Source organism: Bos indicus, chromosome 16 (genome assembly GCF_029378745.1).
Source record: "Bos indicus isolate NIAB-ARS_2022 breed Sahiwal x Tharparkar chromosome 16, NIAB-ARS_B.indTharparkar_mat_pri_1.0, whole genome shotgun sequence".
In the NCBI taxonomy this organism is placed as follows: Eukaryota; Metazoa; Chordata; class Mammalia; order Artiodactyla; family Bovidae; genus Bos; species Bos indicus.
This window is the reverse complement of record NC_091775.1, coordinates 31,622,280-31,646,320: the sequence shown is the minus strand read 5'-3', so window position 1 is coordinate 31,646,320 and position 24,041 is coordinate 31,622,280. Positions and strand designations below refer to the sequence as shown.

The 24,041-nt window shown below is 36.3% G+C and overlaps 1 protein-coding gene across 3 annotated transcripts in view; it reads left to right on the top strand.

Moving 5' to 3' along the window:
- CNST (consortin, connexin sorting protein) overlaps positions 1-24,041 on the top strand; it is a 96,387-nt gene that overhangs the window by 54,957 nt on the left and 17,389 nt on the right. For all 3 annotated transcript variants that reach the window (XM_019976332.2, XM_070768087.1, XM_070768086.1), the window contains 6 exons: positions 2,703-2,908; positions 11,523-11,553; positions 13,612-13,698; positions 14,131-14,245; positions 16,435-16,456; positions 16,636-16,732. In XM_019976332.2, coding sequence (XP_019831891.2) covers positions 2,703-2,908; positions 11,523-11,553; positions 13,612-13,698; positions 14,131-14,245; positions 16,435-16,456; positions 16,636-16,732 — 558 coding nt within the window. The remainder of the gene's footprint in view (positions 1-2,702; positions 2,909-11,522; positions 11,554-13,611; positions 13,699-14,130; positions 14,246-16,434; positions 16,457-16,635; positions 16,733-24,041) is intronic.

The window sequence follows — 24,041 nt, the reverse complement described above, 5'->3', positions numbered from 1 at the left end:
GTATCACAGACTCAATGGACATGAGTTTGAGCAAGTTTCGGGAGATGGGGAAGGACAGGGAAGCCTGGCGTGCTGCAGTCCATGGGTTCGCAAAGAGTCAGACGTGACTGAGCAACTGAACAACAGCAACAGTGGCTTTCATGTACTTTGTTAAATTTATTCCTAAGTACTTTGTTGTTTTAATACTATTGTAAATAAAATGGTTTTCTTTTTCAGATAGTTCACTGTTAGTATATAGCATTGCAACTGATTTTTATATGGTGATTGTATATCCTGTAACTTTACTGAAATCATTTGTTGGTTCTAACAGTTTTTTAGTGAAGTCCTGAGGGTTTTCCATCTATAAGATTATATCATCTGCAAACAGAGACAGTTTCACATCTTCCTTTCTGAGATGGATGCCTTTCATTTCTTTTTCTTGCTTGATTGCTCTGACCAGAACTTCCAGTACTATGTTGAATAGGAGTGGTGAGAGTAGGCACCCTTGTCTTGTTCCAGATCTTCAAGGAAAATATGTTAACCTTTCATTGTTGAGTATGATGTTATCTGTGAGTTTGTCATATATGGCTTTTATCATATTGAGGTACATTCTTCCGTACCTACTATGTTGAGAGTTTTATCATTAAAGGATATTGAATTTTGTTAAATAATTTTTCCCACATCCATTGAGGTGACCATGTGTTACTTATCCTTCATTCAGTTAATGTGCTGTGTGACATTGATTGGTTAATGTATGTTGAATCAACCTTGCATCCCAGGAATAAATTCTGCTTGATGACAGTGTCCGATCCTTTAAATGTGCTTTTGAGTTAAGTTGTTGAGAATTTTTGCATCTGTATTCATCAGAGACATTTATTTGTAGTTTACTTTTTATGTAGTATCTTTATTTGGCTTTAGTATCAGGGTAATGCTGGCTTTGTAAAAATGAGATTGAGACTGTTCCCTGCTCTTTGATTTTTGGAAAAGTCTGAGAAGGATTGATACTAATTTTTCCTCAAATGAATTCTACCAGACATTTAATTCATAGGTGAATTTTGTTTTCGTTGTTGTTCAGTCACTCAATTTTGTTTGACTCTTTGCGACCCTGTGGGCTATAGCCCTCCAGGCTCCTCTGTCCACAGGATTTTCCAGATAAAAATAACCGGAGTGAGTTACCATGCCTTCCTCCAGGGGATCTTCCCGACCCAGGGATTGAACCTGGGTCTTCTTCATTGGCAGGTGGGTTCTTTACCACTGAGCCACCTGGGAAGCCCCTTGGTGAATTCTACCAAACATTTAATGAAAAATTAAGAAGAATTTAATAAAGAAAAATATAGAATTTGGATGATTAGCCTTATCACAGTCTTACGTGATTTAATGTCTTGGGTATAGTAGTGTGGCTGGGAGGAAAAGGAAATAAAACAGTATTTATCTTAGTTTCTTTGTAGTTCTCTATAGAAAGCTTCTCTTCCTACATTGGCATTACCACCATTGCAGTTAGAGACACTGATGTCTAGAACAGTCTTTTGAACTCTGTGGGAGAGGGAGAGGGTGGGATGATTTGGGAGAATGGCATTGAAATACATATAATATCATATATGGAACGAGTCGCCAGTCCAGGTTCGATGCACGATACTGGATGCTTGGGGCTGGTGCACTGGGATGACCCAGAGGGATGGTATGGGGACGGAGGAAGGAGGAGGGTTCAGGATGGGGAACACATGTATACCTGTGGCAGATTCATTTCGATATTTGGCAAAACCAATACAATATTGTAAAGTTTAAAAATAAAATTAAAAAAAAAAAAGAAAATTAGAAAGCAGAAAAATCATTCCTGTTTTTCACAAATACAAAATAAAATGGCAGGCCATCTCCAGGCCGAAGGCATCTTCAATCATGGTGTGCATATACTAAATTAGTGAGAAAGAGCCTTCCTGAGACGGACTAGCTGAAGGTAAGTACAGATTCACACAGTCTACTCGATTTCAGTATGAAAATTAGAACTCATGCTGAGATTTCAGTGAAGGGTAAAGTTATAATGTGTTATGTTTAGAGTTTTAAAATTTGGTGTGTTATTTCAGGAGCTCTGGGCCAAGGATTTATTTGCTGATTTTTTTTTTTTTTTTCCCAAGTTTGTTTTACTCTTTTTTACTAGGAAGAAAGTTTCTGTGACCATTAGCTCTGGACATCTGATTCCCTCTGCTCTCCTGGGCTCCAGAGGTAGTTCTAAAGTTATCAGACCAGAGTTTAGAGAAGAAGGCTTAACTTCTTTAGCCTTTGATATGATAGCCACATTTACTTTCTTATTTAGTGCTATTTCATTTGGAGCAAGGTATGACTTCAAATTATAGTTAATTCATTTTTCCTTTGGGAGAGTCAAATTTTTTGTCAGATTTTAACCTTCATACTTTTCTTTAGATCTCTCTTTTTTTAATATTCTTAATTAAGAATATAGATTCTTAATCTATAATGTATTGTAAATAGAAAAGTTTATATAGAACTAACAGAATTGCTTCTGTTAACTAATTGCTAATAGAAAGAATCAGATGTCAAGCAGAATCTTAACTTAATGAGGAAAATAACTTGTGGCTTCTGTGGGTTTTTTTTTTTTTTCTATAATCAGTTTTATTTGAAAATTTTATGGTTAAAAGGCATAATTATTATTAAGTGTTCTACCATGATGGAAATTTATTCTAACATGAGCATTTTATTTACTCTCAAAGGACTTTCTTCAGAAGATAGCACACCTTTAATGCAAGAAAATATACTACATGTAGTGACACATGCCGTTAGTGATGAAGAATCTGCAGAAGTAAATGCTAACAATCAACTGGAAGCCTCAAAGTTGGTTCTGCAATCTCTGTTCTCACTTATACGAGGTGAAGTTGAGCAGTTGGATTCAAGAGCACTTCCCCTTTGCCTTCACCAGGTATCTTGCTGAACTTTGAATTGCAGCCTCACTGAAATTCTGGGGCCAATATTTGTAATAATCTAAAATCCAATTCTCTGTAATTGATTCTGCTCCACCTGTCATTGGTGAGTCCAGGAAAAGGTGACTTTGGATCAGTAGCTGGTAGGAAATCTGGCATATCACTGACTGGTGGCCACATGTTGGCTTGGATCATCAATCTATGGCTCATACAATCACTAGCTGCTTTTACTTGGTGGTGGTGGTGGTTTAGTCACTAAGTTGTGTCCGACTCTTGAAACCCCATGGACTGTAGCTGCCCAGGCTCCTCTGTTCAGTGGGATTTCTCAGGCAAGAATACTGGCGTGGGTTGACATTTCCTACTCCTGGGGAATCGTGCTAACCTAGGGATCAAACCCGCATTTCCTGCGTCTCATGCATTACAGGCAGATTGATTACTCCTGAGCTGCCAGGGAAACCCCTTCTTTTACTTAGTGTGTACAAAAGAGAGTCATTGTCTACAAATGAGTCAATGTAGAAAGTGCTTAGTAAGTACCAACAAGGTACCCAAAACTAAGCTAGACACTAGGGAAACAGATTACCTAAGAACATGTCTTTAAGACAGACACTGTGGAATAGGAAAAGCAATTATGTAGCCAACTAATGGTAGAAGTCTGTATAAAGTATTAGAGTAGGTGTGTGCTTCAGGTTCAGCAAAAGCACAAATGCATGATTAACTTTGTCCTTTGGACATTAGACAGAAAGAAGGTGATTCTTGAGCTGGGTTTTGCAGGATTTATAGGCTCACAATAGATAAAGAAAATGAACTGGTACAGAAAGAGATCAGCCTTTGCAAAGACATGACTGGGATATCATTTTGAAGATTAAGATGGAAGAGAGATGGGAATTAAGATTGGATAACTTGTAACATTAAGGTCTTGCTTTTAGAGGCTGAGAGCTTTTAATTATGGAGGTGCCAAAATTAGAATTCTAGAAATATAATTCTTGATGATTGAGAGCGTAAACTAGAAGATGGAGAGCCTGGAGACTGGGAGACCTTAAGGACAGTAATACGGAAGGTTTTTTACATGAGATAATTCTGAAAAGATTAAGGTATTTATGAGCTGTGTTTTATTTTCTTTTTTTAAAATGAAAATAATTCATATATGGGAATGGAAGAAGCTTCAATTTTATTTCACTCACTCTTCCTGTTCATTAAACATTTGCAATAAGCAGGGAATAATTTTTTTTAAGTAAAATAGCTTTTGTCCCAATGCAGGAAAACATATGTTCTTACAAATTTATATTACCTCCTTGGTGGGCTTGAAGAATGCCTTTGAGAAAATGTGTACTACTTGTTGACCTCTGGTGTGCTGGTAACATATATAGTACATGTTAACCATAGTTGAGAACTGTAGTTGAGAACCACCAATACCAAGGCAGCTTTGTAATCTTTGATCCTTCTTTAAATTTGTACAATGGATTGAGTTTGTAAAGGATATTTACACTAATGGTTATTTCATTCTCCAAACAATTTAGAGAGACATTATAATCATCTTTACAAATGCGAGATAAAAGACTCCCTCACAAAGCAAGTTCCTTATAATTGTAGGGCTTTGTTTTGTGCTCAGTTGCTCAGTCGTGTCTGACTCTTTGCAACCCTGTCTGACTCTGTAGCCCACTGGGCTCCTCCATCCATGGAATTTTCCAGGCAAGAATACTGGAGTGGGTTGCCATTTCCTACTCTAGGGTCTCTTTCTGAACCAGGGATCAAACCCACATCTCTCAAAGCGTGTGTTTTGGGGACAACTTGACAGAAATTTGAATACTGACTGTATAATAATACTACTATTGCATCATTGTCAAATTTCTTGAGATTGATAATGGAATTGAAGGTCATGTAGGAGAGTGTCTTCATTCTTGGGAAACACACGTGAAAGTAGTATTTAGGAATAAAGTTATATAATGCCTGCAACTTAAGATATTTCAGTGGGAAAAAACGTGTAAGAAAGGGAAAGAAAAAGAGAAGATTTGGCAAAATGTCAATAATTGACAAATCTAAATAAAAGGTATATGACTGTTGATTTTACTATTCTTTGAAGTCTTATGTAGAATTTCAATAAAAAGTTGGGGAAATGGACATTTGGAGTAAATAGAAACAGCTAAGTGTAGCCAAATCTTTTCAAGCAGTTTATGTCACTGGGCTATTGTTACATTTAATGTAAGGAGAATGCTCTTTTCTACTAGCAGGTGATCCTATAGCTGAAGCAGATCTAGTAGAAAATCACATTTTTAGGCAGGAAGATGATAACAGTCTTGATCAGATGCAGGTTATTTAATTTGTTTTAATGTCTCAAAGTAGAACTCCACCTTCATCCCCTAGGAATATGTCAGTTTGCTAGTCCTGTAGGTTATGCTTCTGAAATACCTCAGCAGTCTGTCCTCTCCTGGCAAAGAAGATTAGAGAGTATATTGGTGGCTTTAAAGTATGGGCTCTGGCTCTACTTTAAAATCTAACCCTAACCCATACTAACAAACTAAGCAGCTTTTAGTTTCATCTTCTGTAATGTTGTAGACGACTCAGTGAAATACTGCATGTACAAGTACTTAACATATCAATAACACTTGGTATGTTTAACATAAAAGTAATTAAACAGCGGTGTAACTATATTTCTCTGTCACTAATTCAAACATTGCTTGTTGGAAAGAGATGGCTGAGACTGCAGTAAACTGAGACACCAGGACAACAGCAGTCAGCTGATGACTGCCTTCCATAGTCCAAGAATACAAAATATCCTGTCAGTTACTCTCAAGGGAAACACAAGTTAGAGAGAAGTGGAGTGACTTATTTTTCCCCATTATTTAGTAATTCCCAGAAGTTCACACTGTGTCTTTCACTTGAATTTGACAGCTGTTAACATTTTGCCAGATTTTCGTTTCCCCTCCTCCCACTCAACCCTACCCCACATATTTATTTTCCATGAAACATCTTAAAGTAATTTTCAGGCATTACATCACTTCACCCTTAAATACTTGCACATAAATTTCCCAAGAACAATGACACTCTCCTAAATAACTTACAATGCCATTATCAACCCCAAGAAATGAGACGTTGGTTTAATATTATTTAATATAGAGCCTATGTTTGTTTCTTCATGTTGTTCCACAAATATTCATTATAACTAGTTTCCCTCTGATCCAGGATCCAGTGAAGGAGCGCACATTGCATTTGGTTGTGAACATTCTTTAATCCTTAGTAATCCAGAACAATTCCCTGCATTCTGTTTTATTTGTTGGTTTATTTTTGCTTTTATAACATTGACACGTCTGAAGAGTTAAGAGTTCTTGTAAAAATGTCCCATAATTAGGATCTGTCTGATTATTTCTTCATAAAGTAAAAGAGGAGAGTGAAAAAGTTGGCCTAAAGCTCAACATTCAGAAAACTAAGATCATGGCATCTGGTCCCATCACTTCATGGCAAATAGATGGGGAAACAGTGGAAACATGTCAGACTTTATTTTGGGGGGCTCCAAAATCACTGCAGATGTGATTGCAGCCATGAAATTAAAAGACGGTTACTCCTTGGAAGGAAAGTTATGACCAAACTAGATAGCATAATAAAAAGCAGAGACATTACTAAAGGTCCGTCTAGTCAAGGCTATGGTTTTTGCAGTAGTCATGTGTGGACGTGAGAGTTGGACTGTGAAGAAAGCTGAGTGCCGATGAATTGATGCTTTGAACTGTGGTGTTGGAGAAGACTCTTGAGAGTCCCTTGGACTGCGAGGAGATCCAACCAGTCCATTCTAAAGGAGATCAGTCCTGGGTGTTCATTGGAAGGACTGATGTTAAAGCTGAGACTCCAGTGCTTTGGCCACCTGATGCAAAGTACTGACTCATTGGAAAAGACTCTGATGCTGGGAGGGATTGGGAGCAGGAGGAAAAGGGGACGACACAGGATGAGATGGCTGGGTGGCATCACCGACTCGATGGACATGAGTTTGAGTAAACTCCAGGAGTTGGTCATGGACAGGGAGGCCTGGCGTGCTACAATTCATGGGGTCGCAAAGAGTCAGACTCGACTGAGCGACTGAACTGAACTGAAAATACATTGGGCAAGAGTTCTACCTAGGTAACATTCCATATTCAGATGACGCTTGAACTCACTCCAGAGTGGCCTTTGTGCCACTACCCCGCCAGAATTGCACTGTAAACGCCAGGATTGATCTCCGTATTGCACACTCATGTGAATCTAATTGTTAGTCCTCAGTTTTCTTCCTACCAGAAGTATTAGAAGCTCTGACAAGTTGATCACATGCTCTATTTTGCAGCATTTTCTTTTGCTTTTTAGGACCCCCCCACTTTCCACTTTTATATCTTACCTCACTGGATATGCCTTCTCTGGGTCATTTGTTGAGTCCTCCAAATTTTACTGATTGTTAAACATTGGAGTTTTTGAGGATTCAGTCCTGCAGTATAGACTAAACATCCAGCTTCCTGAGGCATCTCATGGGCCTTTCAAACTTAAGATGCCCAAAATCAGACTTTGACTTTTTTTTCTCCCTTTTGTTAGATGGCATATCCATCCCTCTAGTTGCTGAGACCAAATACTTTGAAGTCATCCTTCCCTTTTCCCCACGTCCGTATCTAATCAGCAGATCCTGCCAATCTATTTAAAAAATATATGCAGATTCTGATGTCTTCTTTCCTCCTTCATTGCCGCCATATTAATAGTACAAGACACGATCAGATTTCATTCAGATTCTTGCAGTAAACTAATTGTAGAACCCTCTCTGCTTTACCTTTATTTCCATCTAGGTTTTTTTCCCCTTCCTCTACATAGCAGTCATTGTGATCCAGATAAAATGTTAGTTGGGATCATGAGACTTCTCTGTTCAAAGCCATCCATTGACTTCTTTTCACATTGAGAGTAAAAGCCAAAATTCTTACCATGGCAAGACACTCCATGATCTGGCCCTGTTACCTCTTAGACCTTAATTCCTAAAACTCCTTCTTATTCACTTCTTTCCAGGTACACTGGCCTCCTAGCACTTCCTCAGCTATACCAGGAATGTTCCTATGTCAGGGTCTGTGATATTTCCTTTTCATCCTTTCTCAGGAAGTCACTATATGATGTACTCCACCAAAACAAGAGAGTAAACCAAGGAACAGGAAGATTAAGATAAAAGAAAATGGGGTGCTACCCCGGAGACGGGTGAAGGGGTTCTCTAGGAGAAGAGAGAGTCTTAGATGACAGCTTTGTACCAAGAAGGAGAGTGTACCCACTTTTATTTGAGCAGATCAGAAGGGTCTGGGGAGAAACTTTTATATCATTTTCCGATTTCTGAATATTTGGTGTGTCTGAATACATTGAGGGAAGTTTTCAACTCTTGATAGACTAGCGTTGTATAAGCGATAAGTGCATGGAAAACTATACCAAAAAAAAAAGGAAAAAAGAAACTCCAGTGAAAACAGAAAGTTTTCATGAAAGGAAAAATAATGAGAGTTTACTACATGGCTTACTCATAATAAGGTAAACATTAAATGTTTGCCTACCTTTTACTACAATATAACAGCATGGGATAGGTCAATATGTGAGAGAAAGTATGTGTGGTATATGTTTGTAGGGGAAGGAGCAAAAGACTCAATCCCCATTTTCTAAAACTGAAAAAAAAATCAAGAAATAGAAAATATAAGCATAATATTTAGAGATACAGCATTTTTTTAAAAAGAGATATCTTAGTGCTTGCTCCTGAAGAAAGGAGAATCGGACACGAACAGCAGGGCCTTTCTTAAACACATCTTATAGAACCGTTTAACTCTTTAAACCATGTAAATATATATATTTTTGATAAAGGTAAGAGGTAAAAGAAGTAGTTTATAATTCAAACATAAAGTGAGAATAGTTTCTAGGTTAAGGTGGTGACAGTGGAAACACAGAGAGGTGAATTTGAAATCTTGACCTAGGGACTCGGTGTAGATAATGAAAAAAGGGATGATAAAGAAATCAGAGAAGAGTAATTCTAGGAATACCCAGTTAGGAGGAATGGTAGTTCCACTGACAGAAATAAGGAAGTATTAATGGAGAGTTAATTACAGGATAGTTACTATTTCTAACATATTATATGGATGAATATATGCCAAAGGACATTTGATATTAATGACTATGATCACTGCAGATATTCACTTACGTTTTTTAGCTCTTGGAACTCTTTTTTTCTTTTGGCACTTAATATGTTTTATTGATTCTTGTTTTCCAAGCATCCATTGTACATCTCTGTCAGTATTGACATAACAGTAGTAATAACAGCCTCAATGATAAGAATACTAAAATAGGAAATACTGTGTTAGTACCACTATTCTAGGTTTTTTAGGCCATTTAATCCTCACAGTAATACTGTCAGAATGACACATTATTATAACCAAAGAAGATTTTTTTTTAACTTGTCTGACGTCACACAGCCAATAAGTCATAGAGACAAGATTCAAGTCTGTGTCTGGTTCCAGAGTCCACACTAAAGTTCTTGGATCTCTCGAAGATTCCATTTAAAAATTACTTTTCTTGGGGACTTCCCTGGTGGTCCAGTGGTTAAGACCTGCACTTCCACTGCAGGGGGCATGGGTCTGATAGCTCATCAGGGAAGTTCCACAGACCGTGTAGTGTGGCCAAAAAAGAAAAATTATTTTTCTTGGGTGTGAGTAATCTCTTATACACTGACGTTGTTAATATAATGGCAGGTTAGCTTTAAGTGTATAACCTAAGTCATAAACTTGAGAGTTTTTCCTATAGACGTGAGAAGAAGTTCAAGTGCTGTACTCTGTGCTCAGTGAGCATGTCATGAAACTCATCTCAGACTCAAGCAGGAAATGGCTTCACTGGGATCCTTGAAGCCACTCTGTGGGACTGCGGACAAACACATACGCCTTCCTAATTCCTTTTTGTTCCCAGTAGATAAAAGATACCTTAAACCAGAAAACTGGTTAAAATTACTTAAAATTACTACCCTCCCAAAGTGATTTTCAACTCACTTCTTCACGATTCTGCTCTGCACTGGTAGAGTATTTCTGGTCCAGAGTCAGCAAGCGCAACCCGTTTTAAGCACTTGCTGCTGTGTCCTGGGCACTGTACTAGACACACGTTCTGTCTCCTGGAGTTGTAGGTATTACTGACCCTGTTTTACAAATAAGGAAGCCGAGGTTGAGACATGAAATGACACGTCCAGAGTCACACAGCTGGTAGTGGCAAAGCTTGGTCTAGAACACAGATTATTCACCTTCAAACTTTCATGTTTTTCTGTTCTACCAAGCTACCTCCTGGATTTAGACATTTGGGGCATCAAAGAAAATCACACCTTCTTTTACCCTGCTCGACTTGTCAGGAGTAGGTTTTTATAGGAGAAGGCACCCTGTGTATTTATTTTTCAAGCTGCCCTTTCACCTGGAAGTGCCTTTTTACTTTTGAGGCCTTGGGTTTCATGATCCTGTCTTTATGGTTGCACCTATGGGACTGGAACTGTCCCAGAAGTCTGAAAGCTAATTGATTAAGCTGACAATTTACAGAGAGGTGATTGGGTCCATCTATATTGTTGTTTTGCTCCTGGAAGAATATTAGATATATAGAATAAATTTTAAGCTAGGCAACTATTTCCTTTAAAACTATACTTTTTCCACTGTGGGATTTAGAGAAAAAAACATTCCTTTTTTATTTCTGATTTATAGGTTTGACTGGTATTTTACTGCTCTTTGTACTGATAGTTTCCTGGAAAGTAGAGGTCTTGATCCATAAACAGAATACCTTTTTCATTAGAGACTTAGGAAAAATCAGGGCAAACTGAAAGTGTAAACTACTTAATGAAGTATTTTAAGTATGACAATAGTCAATTCATGCAAATATTTCTCCATGTATACTTTTGGTTTTACTGTTCTATTGATAAATGCTATATCTGAATAAAGGATTCCAAAGTTTTTAGACTCAAAGAATTTTTAAATTTAAAGTTGCCCTAGAATGAATCTGCTAAGGGATATGCCTCAGCTGGGTGCAGAGGCTGAGTCCCTGGACCTTGCCCTCCCATCCAGTGCCCTTTATCCCATGCAGCACTTTGTATCTATTCCAAACATCATTGCTCAACTAGTAGCACTTGGTCTGTCCTTTTCTGAAATATCAAAAGAGAATGAAAAGTCTGTGTCCCCTGAGGTAGTTTGTGAAATACTAATGAGACCAATGGGTTTTAAGATCCCTTGTGACCTGACATAGTTCAGTTTTTTAGTTCATGATACAGCCATCCTTTCATTCATGTTCTACTTTATAAGCCTCGATAGCATCTCTCTCATTCTTTAGAGTTCTTATTCTAAACTCTAGTGAATCAGTGATGTTTGCTTTGACTTGAAATAGAATAGAAAGAATGAGATTGTGTACAGACCAAAGAATGTCTGTGTTTGCTTTTCTTGAGACAAGTGACTTCAAAAATGTGTCTTGTGCCTAGAGTCATATTTTTTTCTGAACTGGCGAATATGGTTAAGAGTTTTCTTAGTTTGATATCAAAGATTTTGAGAGTTTCAAGGTTTTGGTTTCTTCCAAATTTGTCTTTTTATTCAACTGTTAATTTAACTTTCTCTGTTTTTTATTTGTTTTTAACAGATAGCAGAGTCTTATTTCCAGGAGGAGGACTGTATCCTTTTTTTAATTACAAGAAGAAATGCCTAGAACGCTTAGTGAACTGCCCACTTTTAAAATTGAGATTTACCTACAATGAATGTATGATCTGTTGTTGTCACTGGATTTTGTTTCATGGACCCATGTGACCATCTCAGAAAACAAGATGTAGGACATTTGTTACTCCAGAAAATTCTCTAGAACCACCCAAGTTTGACCTCCTGTGGACAAGCTCTAATTTTACCAAAATCTAAATATTTGTGTGTGGAGGAAGGGGAGAATGCATGTTGCAAAAAAATAGAAACCCATTGGATTTGTTTTCTTTTGAATTAAACAGAAGTACAAAGCAAGTAATATTCATATGGTAGAGTTTGTCAGCCATATTATACACAGCAAATCTCATGACTCTTATTATAGCTATATATATATATATAGCAAAGGGAAGATTTGCTATATCTAATTTGCAAAATTTGCTATATCTATTGCTAATGAAGAGTTCTTCATTAGCGATAAACAGAATAACTGTTGTCAAGGAAGACTGCATGTTAACTTTTGTTTGTGCTGTCTCTTCAGTCACGTCCGACTCTCTACAACCCAATGGACTGTAGCCTGCCAGGCTCCTCTGTCCATGGGATTCTCCAGGCAAGAATACCAGAGTTAGTTGCCATGCCCTTCTCCAGGGGATTTTTCAGACCCAGGGATTGAACCCACATCTCTTACGTCTACCTGTACTGGCAAGCAGGTTCTTTACCACTAGCACCACCTGGAAAGCCCATAACTTTAGTAAAAGAAAGATTTATTCCTTCCATTTTTTAATTTCCCTCTCTTAAAATTGTTTTTATTTTTTCAGAGAAGGTCCAATATATACACTTTAGAGAGAACTCATCCTAAGTATCTTTATTTCCCCATTTGTGTGATTTCTTTTTTCTCCTAACCTTACTGATTTTCACTACAGATTGGGGGACAAGCAGTTGTCATCCTGAACCCCTATCAAGTAAACTAGTAAAGTGTGGTAGAAACTTAGGGCAGTGGCTGTTCATCACTAAGTCTGGAGGAAATCAAATTCTTAAGGAAATGAAGCTTAGGACTACCCAAATGATGAGTATGATGTAGTACAGTGCAGAGCACATCAGCTTCCCTGGGAGCTTCCTAGAAATGCAAACTCGTGGGCTTTAGAATCAGAGCTTCTGGGGATCAGACTCATAAATCTGTATTTTACCAAGATTTTCAAATAACATTTATGTTCAGTAAAGTGTGAGAAACATTGGTATATTTTTAAGTTATGAGCAGAGGAAAATAGAATTGTCTCTGCTTCTCCCTGGTCTATTTTATGATCCCTGGCATATATTTAAGACACAAATGAGAGAGAGAACTAAACCTCTGAGTGACCATGGGAAGACTAAAAAGCTAACAATGAGTTTTTTCTCTTCCTTCTTTCTGGGTCAACATTTAGAACATGGCCCAAAGGAAGGTAGACAGTTGGACAGCTTATCCTGACCTCATATAATGCTAAATGTGTGATACAGATGGAGAAGGCAGAAATTCCTAAGAAAATCTACCAAAAAAAGTCAAATCACATAATTATAAAAATCACTATGGCAAGTTAATTTACAAAAAAAAAAAAAAGCATTCAGTGAAAAATAAGGATCACGTGGAGTTGAAATCAGAAACAAACATTTGACTAGAGGGTAACATAGTGGCTTGACAGAAGGTAATTTAAGGAGAGAAAAAGGAGGGGGAACACTTAGATTACGGATTCCATATGGGCCCTATTTCCAATTAAATTATATTTAATTGACTCTGCTAGAGGTATTATTAGCAAGCAGGCATTTCTTGAACATTAAAACCTTCTCTTTGTGTCTCCTGTTTACTGATAGAATAGAAACCAGGTAGCTTACTGCATGATATGCAACATTAAAATTTACCTACTTCAAAACCAAAAACCCTTACTTTTTTGTTTAAATTTAAAATTATTTAGAGCCCTCTCAGTTTTTTATAAACTTCAAAATTCTCAGTTAATCTAAGACATTATTCTGTAGCCTGGATTCCTATTTTCCTTAAATTTTCTGTTCAGATGAGAAAGCAATGAAATTCATTCAGCTCGAACGACTGTATCACGAGCAATTGCTCGCAAATCTTTCTGCCATTCAAGAACAGTGGGGTGAGTACAAACTAGAATGCAGAATTATCAATAATCTAACAAGTTGCTATCTAGAAAGTTAACATGTTATTTGACCTGGTTTTCTAGGTCAGGAAGTAGATGTTTCTAGTCAAGTTAGTGTTGCAAAGAAAGTAGCATTTTTACCGCAAGTTTACCTCATTTTAAGAAAGTTTTTGTCTTTGTATTTTGTTTTTCATACAAGTGCCAAGAAAAGAACACTTGCAACTTTTTCATTTCTTCTGATGTCCTTGGCTGATTTAGTCTCTGGGATATATACTTAGATTTAAAAACAATCACTTAGCTATTTCTGTGTTAACTTTGGGCTGAAAAGATAATTTTGCATGATAATCTTTATCAGTAGAGCCAGTTAAGTATTTTCCCTTCTAAACGTGTTTTGTAATAGCTAGTGACTAACAAATATTTTAAATTTAGAAACAAAATGGAAAACTGTACAACCACATACAGTTACACCTTTGAGGAATTCAGAGAAAGGATTTAATGGTGAAGATTTTGAACGGCTTGCTAAATTTTGTGCAACACATCAAGAGTAAGTACTTGACTGTTTACAGTGAATTGGAATAGAATATTGGAGAAGCATTGTAATACTGAATATTTAAAATGCAGAATTCACTTATTTGTTTTGTTAATGCTAACTGGAGAAATTAAAATTAATAAAATGATTTGGTTCCTTTCTCAGATTTTATCTGTTTCTTACACAAAACTTAGCAAAAGGTCTGTTTTACAAAATTCAAAGCACCTTCTAATCAGAAATTTTTTAATGTAACTTCTAATTTCAATTAACTTTTGCTTAAGAGGTTAGGTGATTCCGATGGAAAAATTTGTGTTAGGATTTTTATTACAATTGTTTTCCAGTGTTTCTATGTCTGTCTCTGTATGTTGTAGTAAAAACACACTTTTAAGAGTAGCCTGATACTGGAATGCAAATGCATTTAATCAGAATACCAGATAATTTTAAATTATTTGATTTGTATCAAAGAGTTGGATTTTTAAAACTGAACATAGTAATAATAAAGCACTTAAGTATATATATTTTAATTATTATTTGAAGACTCAGAATTATAAAGGTGAGGGGATATGATAATTATTTTAAACTAGTGCAGATTTCTGGGATGTACAATTTTCTTGTGTTAGTTTGAACTTTTAAAACAGTCTTTTTATGGATTCTGCATTATGACCTAATTTTAATATGTTAAATAGGTTAACTTTTGGCTTTGTAAAACTTTTAAATAATGGAATATTAAAGATAGATAAGGGAGATTGTTTTCTTACTTTCAAAACATTCAATATAGATACTTTTCTGCTCTTCCCAGGGAACTAATAATTGTTTAATCTGTTACAAATGTTTTAATTATTTAAAAATAAAGAATTATTGAATCTAATATAGACATGACTCTTTTTCTTTTTTTTCCTCTTTTTAAATATAAGGCAACTTGCCAACACATAATGTTTTTTTAATTTTTATCACAGTATAGTTGATTCATAATGTGGTTTTAGTTTCAGGTATACAGCAAAGTGAATCAGTTATACTTTTATACATATACCCACTCTTTTTTAGATTCTTTTCCCATATAGGTCATTACAGAGAATTGAGTAGAGTTCCCTATGCTATACAATAGGTCCTCATTAGTGCCAACACATAATTTAAAAACTAGTCTTCAGTCACATTGCTTCACATCTCTAGAGAATTTCTACTAGTGAACAGTAGATAGTATTGTAAACCAAACCTAAAATTGTATGCTTATATTTGATAATTCCCCAAAATTATACACCTAAAATTAATACAAAATGTTTGACTATTACAATACACAGCTGAATTTTTACCTGTACAGATACATATATGTAACTAATACTCTGACCAAGAATCAAAACAGTCCAGCCCCTCAGAAAGCACCCTAATTTGTGTACAAAGCCAGCACCCATCCCCTCAGATAGTAACTGCTCTCTGAGTTCTGTAACACTGTATTTGCCTGTCCTGCAGTTTTACATAAATGTTATCACACAGACTAGATTTTTGTATCTAGCTTTTTTGCACATGATTACGTCTGTGTTACATGTTGCTACCTGCAGTGGTAATTTGCTCTGCTTTACTCCTATGTGGATTCATTATATGACTGTGCAGTAATTTATTTATCCATTATATTGTTAATAGACATTTGGATTGTTTCCAGTTTTTTAACATTATGAATAAAATGGCTGTGAACATTACTGTGTATACTTTTTGGTGAATGTATACATTCTTTTATCTTGAGTGTTCCCTAAAATATATTTACAGATTACATCTTTTTTTATCCTTTTCTGTGGAAAATGTGAATAAAATTATCTTCTACCATAATCAACTTTAGACGATAATGACATAAACTGAAATTTTAATATGTGTAAAATACTCTTGAAATACATGATTAGCAAAGGTTGACATTTTTTCCCCTGCTGACTCTCAGTATTTATAGCTTCTTTGGAGGTTTTTCATTAGTTATTGGCCGTCTAAGATTAACACATGATATAGTTGCACTTTGAACTGTGTGAACCAGTGGTAATGTTTCAGCAGTGGAAATGTTCTGTGCTAATATTAGAATCCGGAGAAGCTGTATTTTTTTCTTTTCTTTTCTTTTTTTTTTTTTTTTTTACAGCCGTTTCAGTGACATTTGTTTGGAAGCATTTTGCTGCTATAATATTTTTTTTAATTCTTTTTCCCCCTCTCTCTCTTTTTTCCTACAGTCCTCTTTTATCCAAAGATAAGGTAAGAGATTTTCTTTGAAAATGTTTATAGGAAAAACGTGTCATGTTTTGTTGTATGGACTGGTTTAGAAAATAATGAAACCTTCCTCAAATTGTTTTCAGCTTTCTAACTTAATGCAACAGTTTCCCCCAAAGTTTTTTTTTTTTTTTTTCTTTCTTTCTTTTTGAAAAACTTTTTAGATAGCAGCTGTCCAGAAGTCCCTGGGAAGGAAATGCTTTACGCAGTTAATAGTGTCTGAAGATCCAAAGGAAAGAGGAGCTACAGCCAAAGAGCTGGGTATGTTTTTAAATTAGAAGTAGACATTAAAAATGCCTGCCTCATATAATATTTTACAAGTATTACATCTGAGTTGCTGTGAAGGAGCTTTTCTGCACATACTGCTCCTAGACAAATAGCGAAGCAAGGTTTTTTTTTTTAAACATCGTATAATCCTATTTTTAGATATCCAGTAGTAGAAATTATAAAATCTAAATTCTTATAAAAACATAAAATTGTTTCATGTTTTCAGTAGGTGGTTATATGTATCTAAGAGAATATGACAAGACTGCAAATAAGCTGTGAAAGCGAATTGGTTTTAGTGCATTCAGGCATTCTTTTCTGTATAAAAACCAACAATTTTTTTACAAACTTTACCAGAAATTTTTTTCTGTAAATCTAGATATTATCAAGATAAGCTCCGTATCTTGATAGCATATCTATAGTAATTTATTCTCTTCCTTTTTTGTTGGCTAACGTGGTATACTTTAATTTATATATATATATTTCTAAAGCATTATAGTTATGTTTTATATCACTATGTCTTATATCAAAAGTTAAGAGTTTTAGAAATTTGTTTTCTTATAGTAATAATGTATGTTCATTATAAAAACTTAGAAACTAAAGATAGATTTTTTTAAATGTGTTTTAGAGTATTTGTTTTTCCATGTATATGATCTTAGTACTACTTTATATTTCTGGGCCTGAAAACTCTGATATTAAACAGGCAGCATCATGTGTCTTAACTGAGTTGCCTGAAAAGATAAAATGATGATGATGATGCCTTCAATTTCACTTGCCTTTTTCTCTTTTAAGTTTTTTCCCCTCAGATCTTTACTTTATCCCCTCTTTTCTTATGTGGCAAATTTGGGTTGCCTTAGGTCAATCCTACTATATTCTATTCTTCCTGTCTCTTTTTTGTGGTCATTTTTATGTTGGAAATCAGAATATAATGAGCTTCATAAACATCCTATGGGAAAACATCACAAAGTAGTCACCTAGTTTGGGTGTGAATATGTCTCTGTGTTGTGCACATTGGGAAGAAGGCTATTCTAAGTTTGAGTCTGACACTGCCCAGCAATAGCTCGGCACTGCTTCCAGCTTAGCCTCTGCCGCAGGATGAGTGGCACAGACAGGGAAACTGAGATACCACACATAAGCCACTTGGTGCTTTGACTCACAACCAGAACCTGTGTCTTCTGGTTTCTAACTGAATTGCAGCAGACTTCTGCTAAGGAAGTTGTGTGGATTATCAGATTCCACAGTGCAGACATTTCATTAATAACCATTTTATGGGAAGGGTGTGAACTAAATTCTAGAGAAAGAAATCTTGCCAAGTCTGATAAAATAGTATCTTTTAAAGAAAAATGTCAAATCTCTCATAGTCTACTCAGACAGGTTATTCTATGAATAAATACAGAGAAATGTAAGAAAGAATATGAAAAAAATAGAAATATGAAAATATTACTTTAAATGATTTTTTTTAACTTTACATAATTGTATTAGTTTTGCCAAATATCAAAATGAATCCGTTGTTTTACCCCGTATTCCTTGTTTCTAATATCTTATGTGTTCTACAGTGTAGAGTTTTGCTTTTCTTTCTTTATATATGTCTTGGTCTTAAGCTCCTTGTATAATAAGTAACTTGCTTTTCTCTGTGTGTGGTTGTTTCTGGTATCAAACTTGTCTGGTTTGAATCCTCTCTACCACTTAAATTTGTGTGACCTTAAGAGACTTCCTCTGGCAATCCAGTGTTAAGACTCTGCACTCCCAATGCAGGGGCACAGGTTTAATCTCTGGTTGAGGAGCTCAGATCCTGCATGCCACATGGCGTGGCCAAAAGAAAACATTTGTGTGACCATAGACAAGTTGCTTAATTTTTTTCTATCCCTCCCTTTGCTCAGCTCCAAATGTGGGTTATTTTTACCTCATAGGATCTTTATGAGGATTAAGTTAGTAATTTCATTAAGGTTTAGAACAGTACCTGGCACAAGGTAAGAAATCTACGTGCTGACTGCTCTCATTACCCTTCCTCCACCACTTCCTCCCATGTTATCACCACCCGCTATGGCTAGTATTCCATTAATGTTCTCTATGTGTTATTCATTGCTGCTGCTGCTAAGTCGCTTCAGTCGTGTCCGACTCTGTGTGACCCCAAAGACGGCAGCCCACCAGGCTCCCCTGTCCCTGTGATTCTCCAGGCAAGAACACTGGAGTGGGTTGCCATTTCCTTCTCCAACGCATGAAAGTGAAAAGTGAAAGTGAAGTCCCTCAGTCGCGTCCAACTCCTTCTTTTCTAATTAATCTACCATGATTAAAGTCTCCAAGTTATTTACATATTACTTTATGTTTTCAGCATACTTTTATGTATATTATTTCATCTTTTCCTCTTAACAACCGATTTAAGGTAGGCTAAGTCATTTTAAGAAACTCAGGGAAGGTAAGTGACTTATCCAAACAGAACTAATTAGAACACAAAGTTAAAACCCTGTTTTCTGGCCTTGAAGCCCATGTATTTTTATTATATTTTAATTCATTTTTATTAAGTAGTATTTATGAAAATATGTTACATATATACATTATAACAATGTATTAAAAAAATGAAGACCTGTGAACCTTATACCCAACAGAGGGACTAGATTATTGTCAGTCCTCCTGTTAAAACTGCCTTTGTGTTCCTTTCTATCCCATCACCTGCTTCACTCCCCTGCCCCAAGGTAGTCATTGTCCTGAGTTCTCCATTTATCATTCCCTTCCCACTTTTTAATCAACTTTATTGAAGTACAGTTTCCATGCAATAAAATGTACCCATTTTAAGTGTACAAATTGATGAGTTTTGGCAGTTGTGTACACTCATGTAACTACTACCCCAGTTAGAATATGGATCATTTTTATCACTCCAAAATCTTTCTCCCAATCTTCTTATACTTAGTCCTTCCCACCTCTAGTCCCAGGCAATCCAGTGCTTCCTGTTATTATCAATAGGTTTTCCTTGTTTTAGAATGTAATAGAAATAGAATTGCTCAGCATACTTTCTTCTGAGAGTTACCCTTATGACTAAATGTACCATTAATACATTCTTTTTTGTTGCTGAGTAGTATTCCATTTTTAACTTTACACAATTCATTTATTCACATAATTGTTGATAGACATTTGAGTAATTCCCAAGTTGGAGATATCATGAATAAAACTGATAGGAAGTTGTTTGTTTTTGTAGATATGTTTTCAATTCTCTTGGGTAAAGAACTGAAAGTAGAATCAGAGTCATATGGAATGTACATGTTTAACTTTGTAAGAAACTGTCAAAATAGTTCTACAATGCTGTTGTCCCATTTTATACCCTGCCAGCAATATATGAAAATTTCAATTGCTCCAAATCCTTGCTGACATTTAATATTGTCAGTCTTTTTTTGTTTTTAAGTCATTTTAGTAGTTATAAATGTCATTATGGTTTTTAACCTGTTTTTCCCTGAGGACCAAGTGTATACATTTTTAGTTTTGCATTAATCTCTGTAGAAGATGTACTCATTTATACTATTATCAATATTTCAGACTTAATGAAGGCACATTTTTTCATCAATCTGCCAAAATAAATATTAACATTGAAAATTTCTTTTTCAAGCCTGATATCACTCAAATGTTTTTACCTGATGATAATTAGTGAGATATTGAGAAAGTATAAGAAACATGTTAATTCATGAATGCTTTAGTCTCATCCATAAATAACATAGGGAATTTTTCCCTAAAGAGAATTCATGGCAGAATGAGAGTTGCGAGAGTAACTCAAAGGCATGTGCGTTTGTAGAGCACATGTTAGAACTTAGATTAAGTCTAACTTCTCATTTGAGAACTACCTCTTTAATTTGGTATTATTAAGTATGTCATACATTTGACTATTATTCCATTGTTATTTCATCAGAGTAGAATTTTTTTTTTTAGTGTGTCTTAAGTCAATGCAATAGGGATTAGTAGACTTACCTTACTAGATCTTTGGGCTCAAGAAAGAAAGTTAACAGAAATTCATGTTAGTATTAACAGAAACATTAGCAATAAGTTTATACTGTGATACCTGCTTATAGAAAATTCAAAATATATTTTTGGTTAAACATAGTGGATCAACCATTTACTTCTACTTTTTTTTTTTAATACTATTGTAATGTCGCAAAGGGATCCTTAAAGTCAGAAAGCAAGAAGGACAGAATTGGCAAGGAACCAACCAGCAGCAGATATGACATCCAGAAAATGTTGGAAGCTGGAAAGCAGATGGATGGGTGACAACTGGCTTAACATACCATGCATGCTCAGTCGCTCAGTTGTGTCTTTGCAACTCCATGGTTTGTAGCCCACCAGGTTCCTCTGTCCATGAGATTCTCCAGGCAAGAATACCGGAGTGGGTTACCATTACCTTCTTCAGGAGATCTTCCCCACCCAGAGATAAGAACCTGCATCTCCTGCATTGGAAATGGATTCTTTACCACTGAGCCACCTGGGAACCCCAACTTAACATACCAGAGAAAGCCGAAAACTAAGTGTCTACAGGGAAAAGGTTGATTTCTGCCTGAGAGGGTTTGGGAATTGGAAGCACAGAGAGTACTTCTAAATTTAAGTTAAAAAGCTGTGTAGGAAGCATTTAGACCTTGATATCCCCTCTCTACCAAATAGGAAGCCCTACTGGAAGCTAGACATAATACAGCAGTGTCTTCAAAATTGTGAGAGAAAAGGATTTCTAACCTAGAAAACTTTACCCAACCAAAGTTTTAGTCAGTGGTGAAGGAGTAAAGACTTTAAGATTGAATAATCTTAAAAAGTTTACCTTCCGTGTACGTTTTCTTAGGAAGTGTCCTTAAAATAAGAGAAAATAAACAAAGAGGAAGACCTGGGATTCAGAGAAAACAAAGTTTCCAAAATAGAGCCAAAATGAATTCCTAGGATCATTGGGAAAAGAAATTCCAGGACAATACCTGTGTAGCAAGCCTGGAAAGGAGTTCCAGGTCAGGGACTCAAGAAGAATATGTTTTAAAACTGAAAGATTATCTGTTGTTACATATACCATAGTTGTCCATCTGTCAGAGTTCAAAGATGCATAGATTAAAATTATTTTTAACAGAGTAATGAGGCAGTTAACAACACAAAAGAAAACAGCATAAATGAGAAAGAAAAATGCAGTCTGGGTATCTTGTGAATAATACTTACAAAGCCATAGTACTGTAAACTTTAAATATTGATTTGCCCCAGATTTATGTTGAATTGTAATGGGAGCTAGAGGGGAAAGAAAACATCACTGTGGGGGCAAAGAATCTAAAGAACCATGAGAACTAACTCTCTTCCTTAGTAGGAAGTTAGTAGGTGGTCTCTAAAACTGAAAAGTCAATAGATAACAATGGAAGTCTTCTCTAGAAATGGAGGGTAAATATGAGCAGAAACAGCTAAAGGAGTTGAAAAGAAGCTGCCCCTAGAGAGCAGGAATCAGACAGATGGAAGACTAAGGCAGAAGACTGTTTTGCATTACCAGTAAAGACAGGTTTTTAAGCTTTTCTCCAAAAGCATAATTTGATACAACAAATTATAAAATAGCATATGTCTTGTTTGATTTGGAGACTGAATATGTATTAAAAACATCATTTATACTTTATATGGCATCACACATAAATTACAGCTACTGTCTTGATCTAGTCTGAAATTTTTGCCCTTTACATCTTAAATTACTAAATTTTTTATATTTTATATTATTTCTAATAGTGGAATGAAGCAACTGTTCTCAGGCTAGTATTTTATAAATAATACATTGTACCAATGATAGTCTTTATTACACACCACTTACGTGCTATCTTGCTTCATTAGGAACTACTTAAATTGATTGTGTTTCATCTGGTAACTACAGTCAGCCACTTCGCTTTCTGGTTGTATTGTTACCGAGTCCAAGGTCACTCTGCTTACCGCATGACAAGCCAGTACATCAGAGATGAGGTGTTGGAGGCAAGGAATACAACTATTCAAAAAGCTGGCAGACCAAGAAGATGGCAGATTAATGTCTCAAAATAACTGTCTTATGGGAGCCTGGATATGAGGTTCTTTTATAGAACAGAGAGGGGAAGGAGGTGAGGAAGTAAAGTAAAAAGGTCCTAAGTCTTGCAGAAATCTCCTGAAATAACCAGTCTTGTGGAAGGGTTATGTTAATTTCTTTTCTGCAGCCTTGCACAGGTGAGCAGGGTCAGAATGTCTGTCTGTGAGCTGAACAAAGGTACTCTAGTTTAACAGTCAGGTTGGAGGGGCAGGGTTCCCTGTGGCAGGCCATTGTATCTGCCTACAGGGGTAGACGGTGATTATAATAACAAAAGCATAAAAAGCAAAGGTTAAAGTAAAAGAAACAGATCCAACATAAAGTCAGAATTTGCTCTTCCCTGTTACAGTAGAATGCCATCTCAGGCTGATTCCCTCCCTAACTTTTCAGTAACTTACAGCTATTAAATACTCTCATTTTGATTCTTTATGACTTAGTCCTATTCTGTTCCCAATTTAACACTTAAATCTCATTTTATTCAAAGCTCTTCTCTGTCCACCAGCTCTGCAAGGGCTGGGCGCGTGGTCTGTTCCCTTTTGAGCTATCTAGATCAGTGCATAGGCCTGAATCTAGTCTATAGGGACGTTGGTGGCGCCAGCAGGACCAAGTGCGGAGGAGCTTACTTCCAAGTCACTTTCCTGGACATTTGTGGTCCTTCAGGTAACTGACCTTCAGCTTGAGACAGCATACCCATTCCTCTGATGTGAGGGCCTCTCTGCCATGTGTTTATGCTCTTTACTCTTTGAATTCTATGGATGTGTTTGGAGGGCTGTCTTCTGAACCTTTGGGTACTGGGAACCTAGGGAGGAGAGCTTGGATCCCTTTGCAGCTGGCTGGGGCCCTCCTTGCTCTGACCTCCCCCATCTTAACAGAGAGGCAGACCAGCAAGCTCAGTGGTGAAGCTGACAACCTAATGGGGATTAAAATGGTTTTTTGCAGTCTTTCCAATTTTGAGTGATTCTTTGTTGTTCTTCAACGCTCAGTCATGTCCGACTCTTTGCTACTCCTTGGACTGCAGCTGGCTTCCCTGTCCTTCACCATCTCGTGGAGCTTTACAATCTCCCCAAGTGATTCTTTGGAGTAGGACAAAAGAAAGAATGCTGTATTCTCCCCAGTAGAGACCTCTTTTTCCTTGTCCTCTCCTCATCTGACTTTGACTTAAGGCATTGGGAGAGGTAATACGAACTCAGCAGTACAGAGCTGAGGTTGCCAGTTTCTTTCCCTGATTCTCTGAAATCAGAAGATGGCATTTAAGTCCTGCCTTTTCTT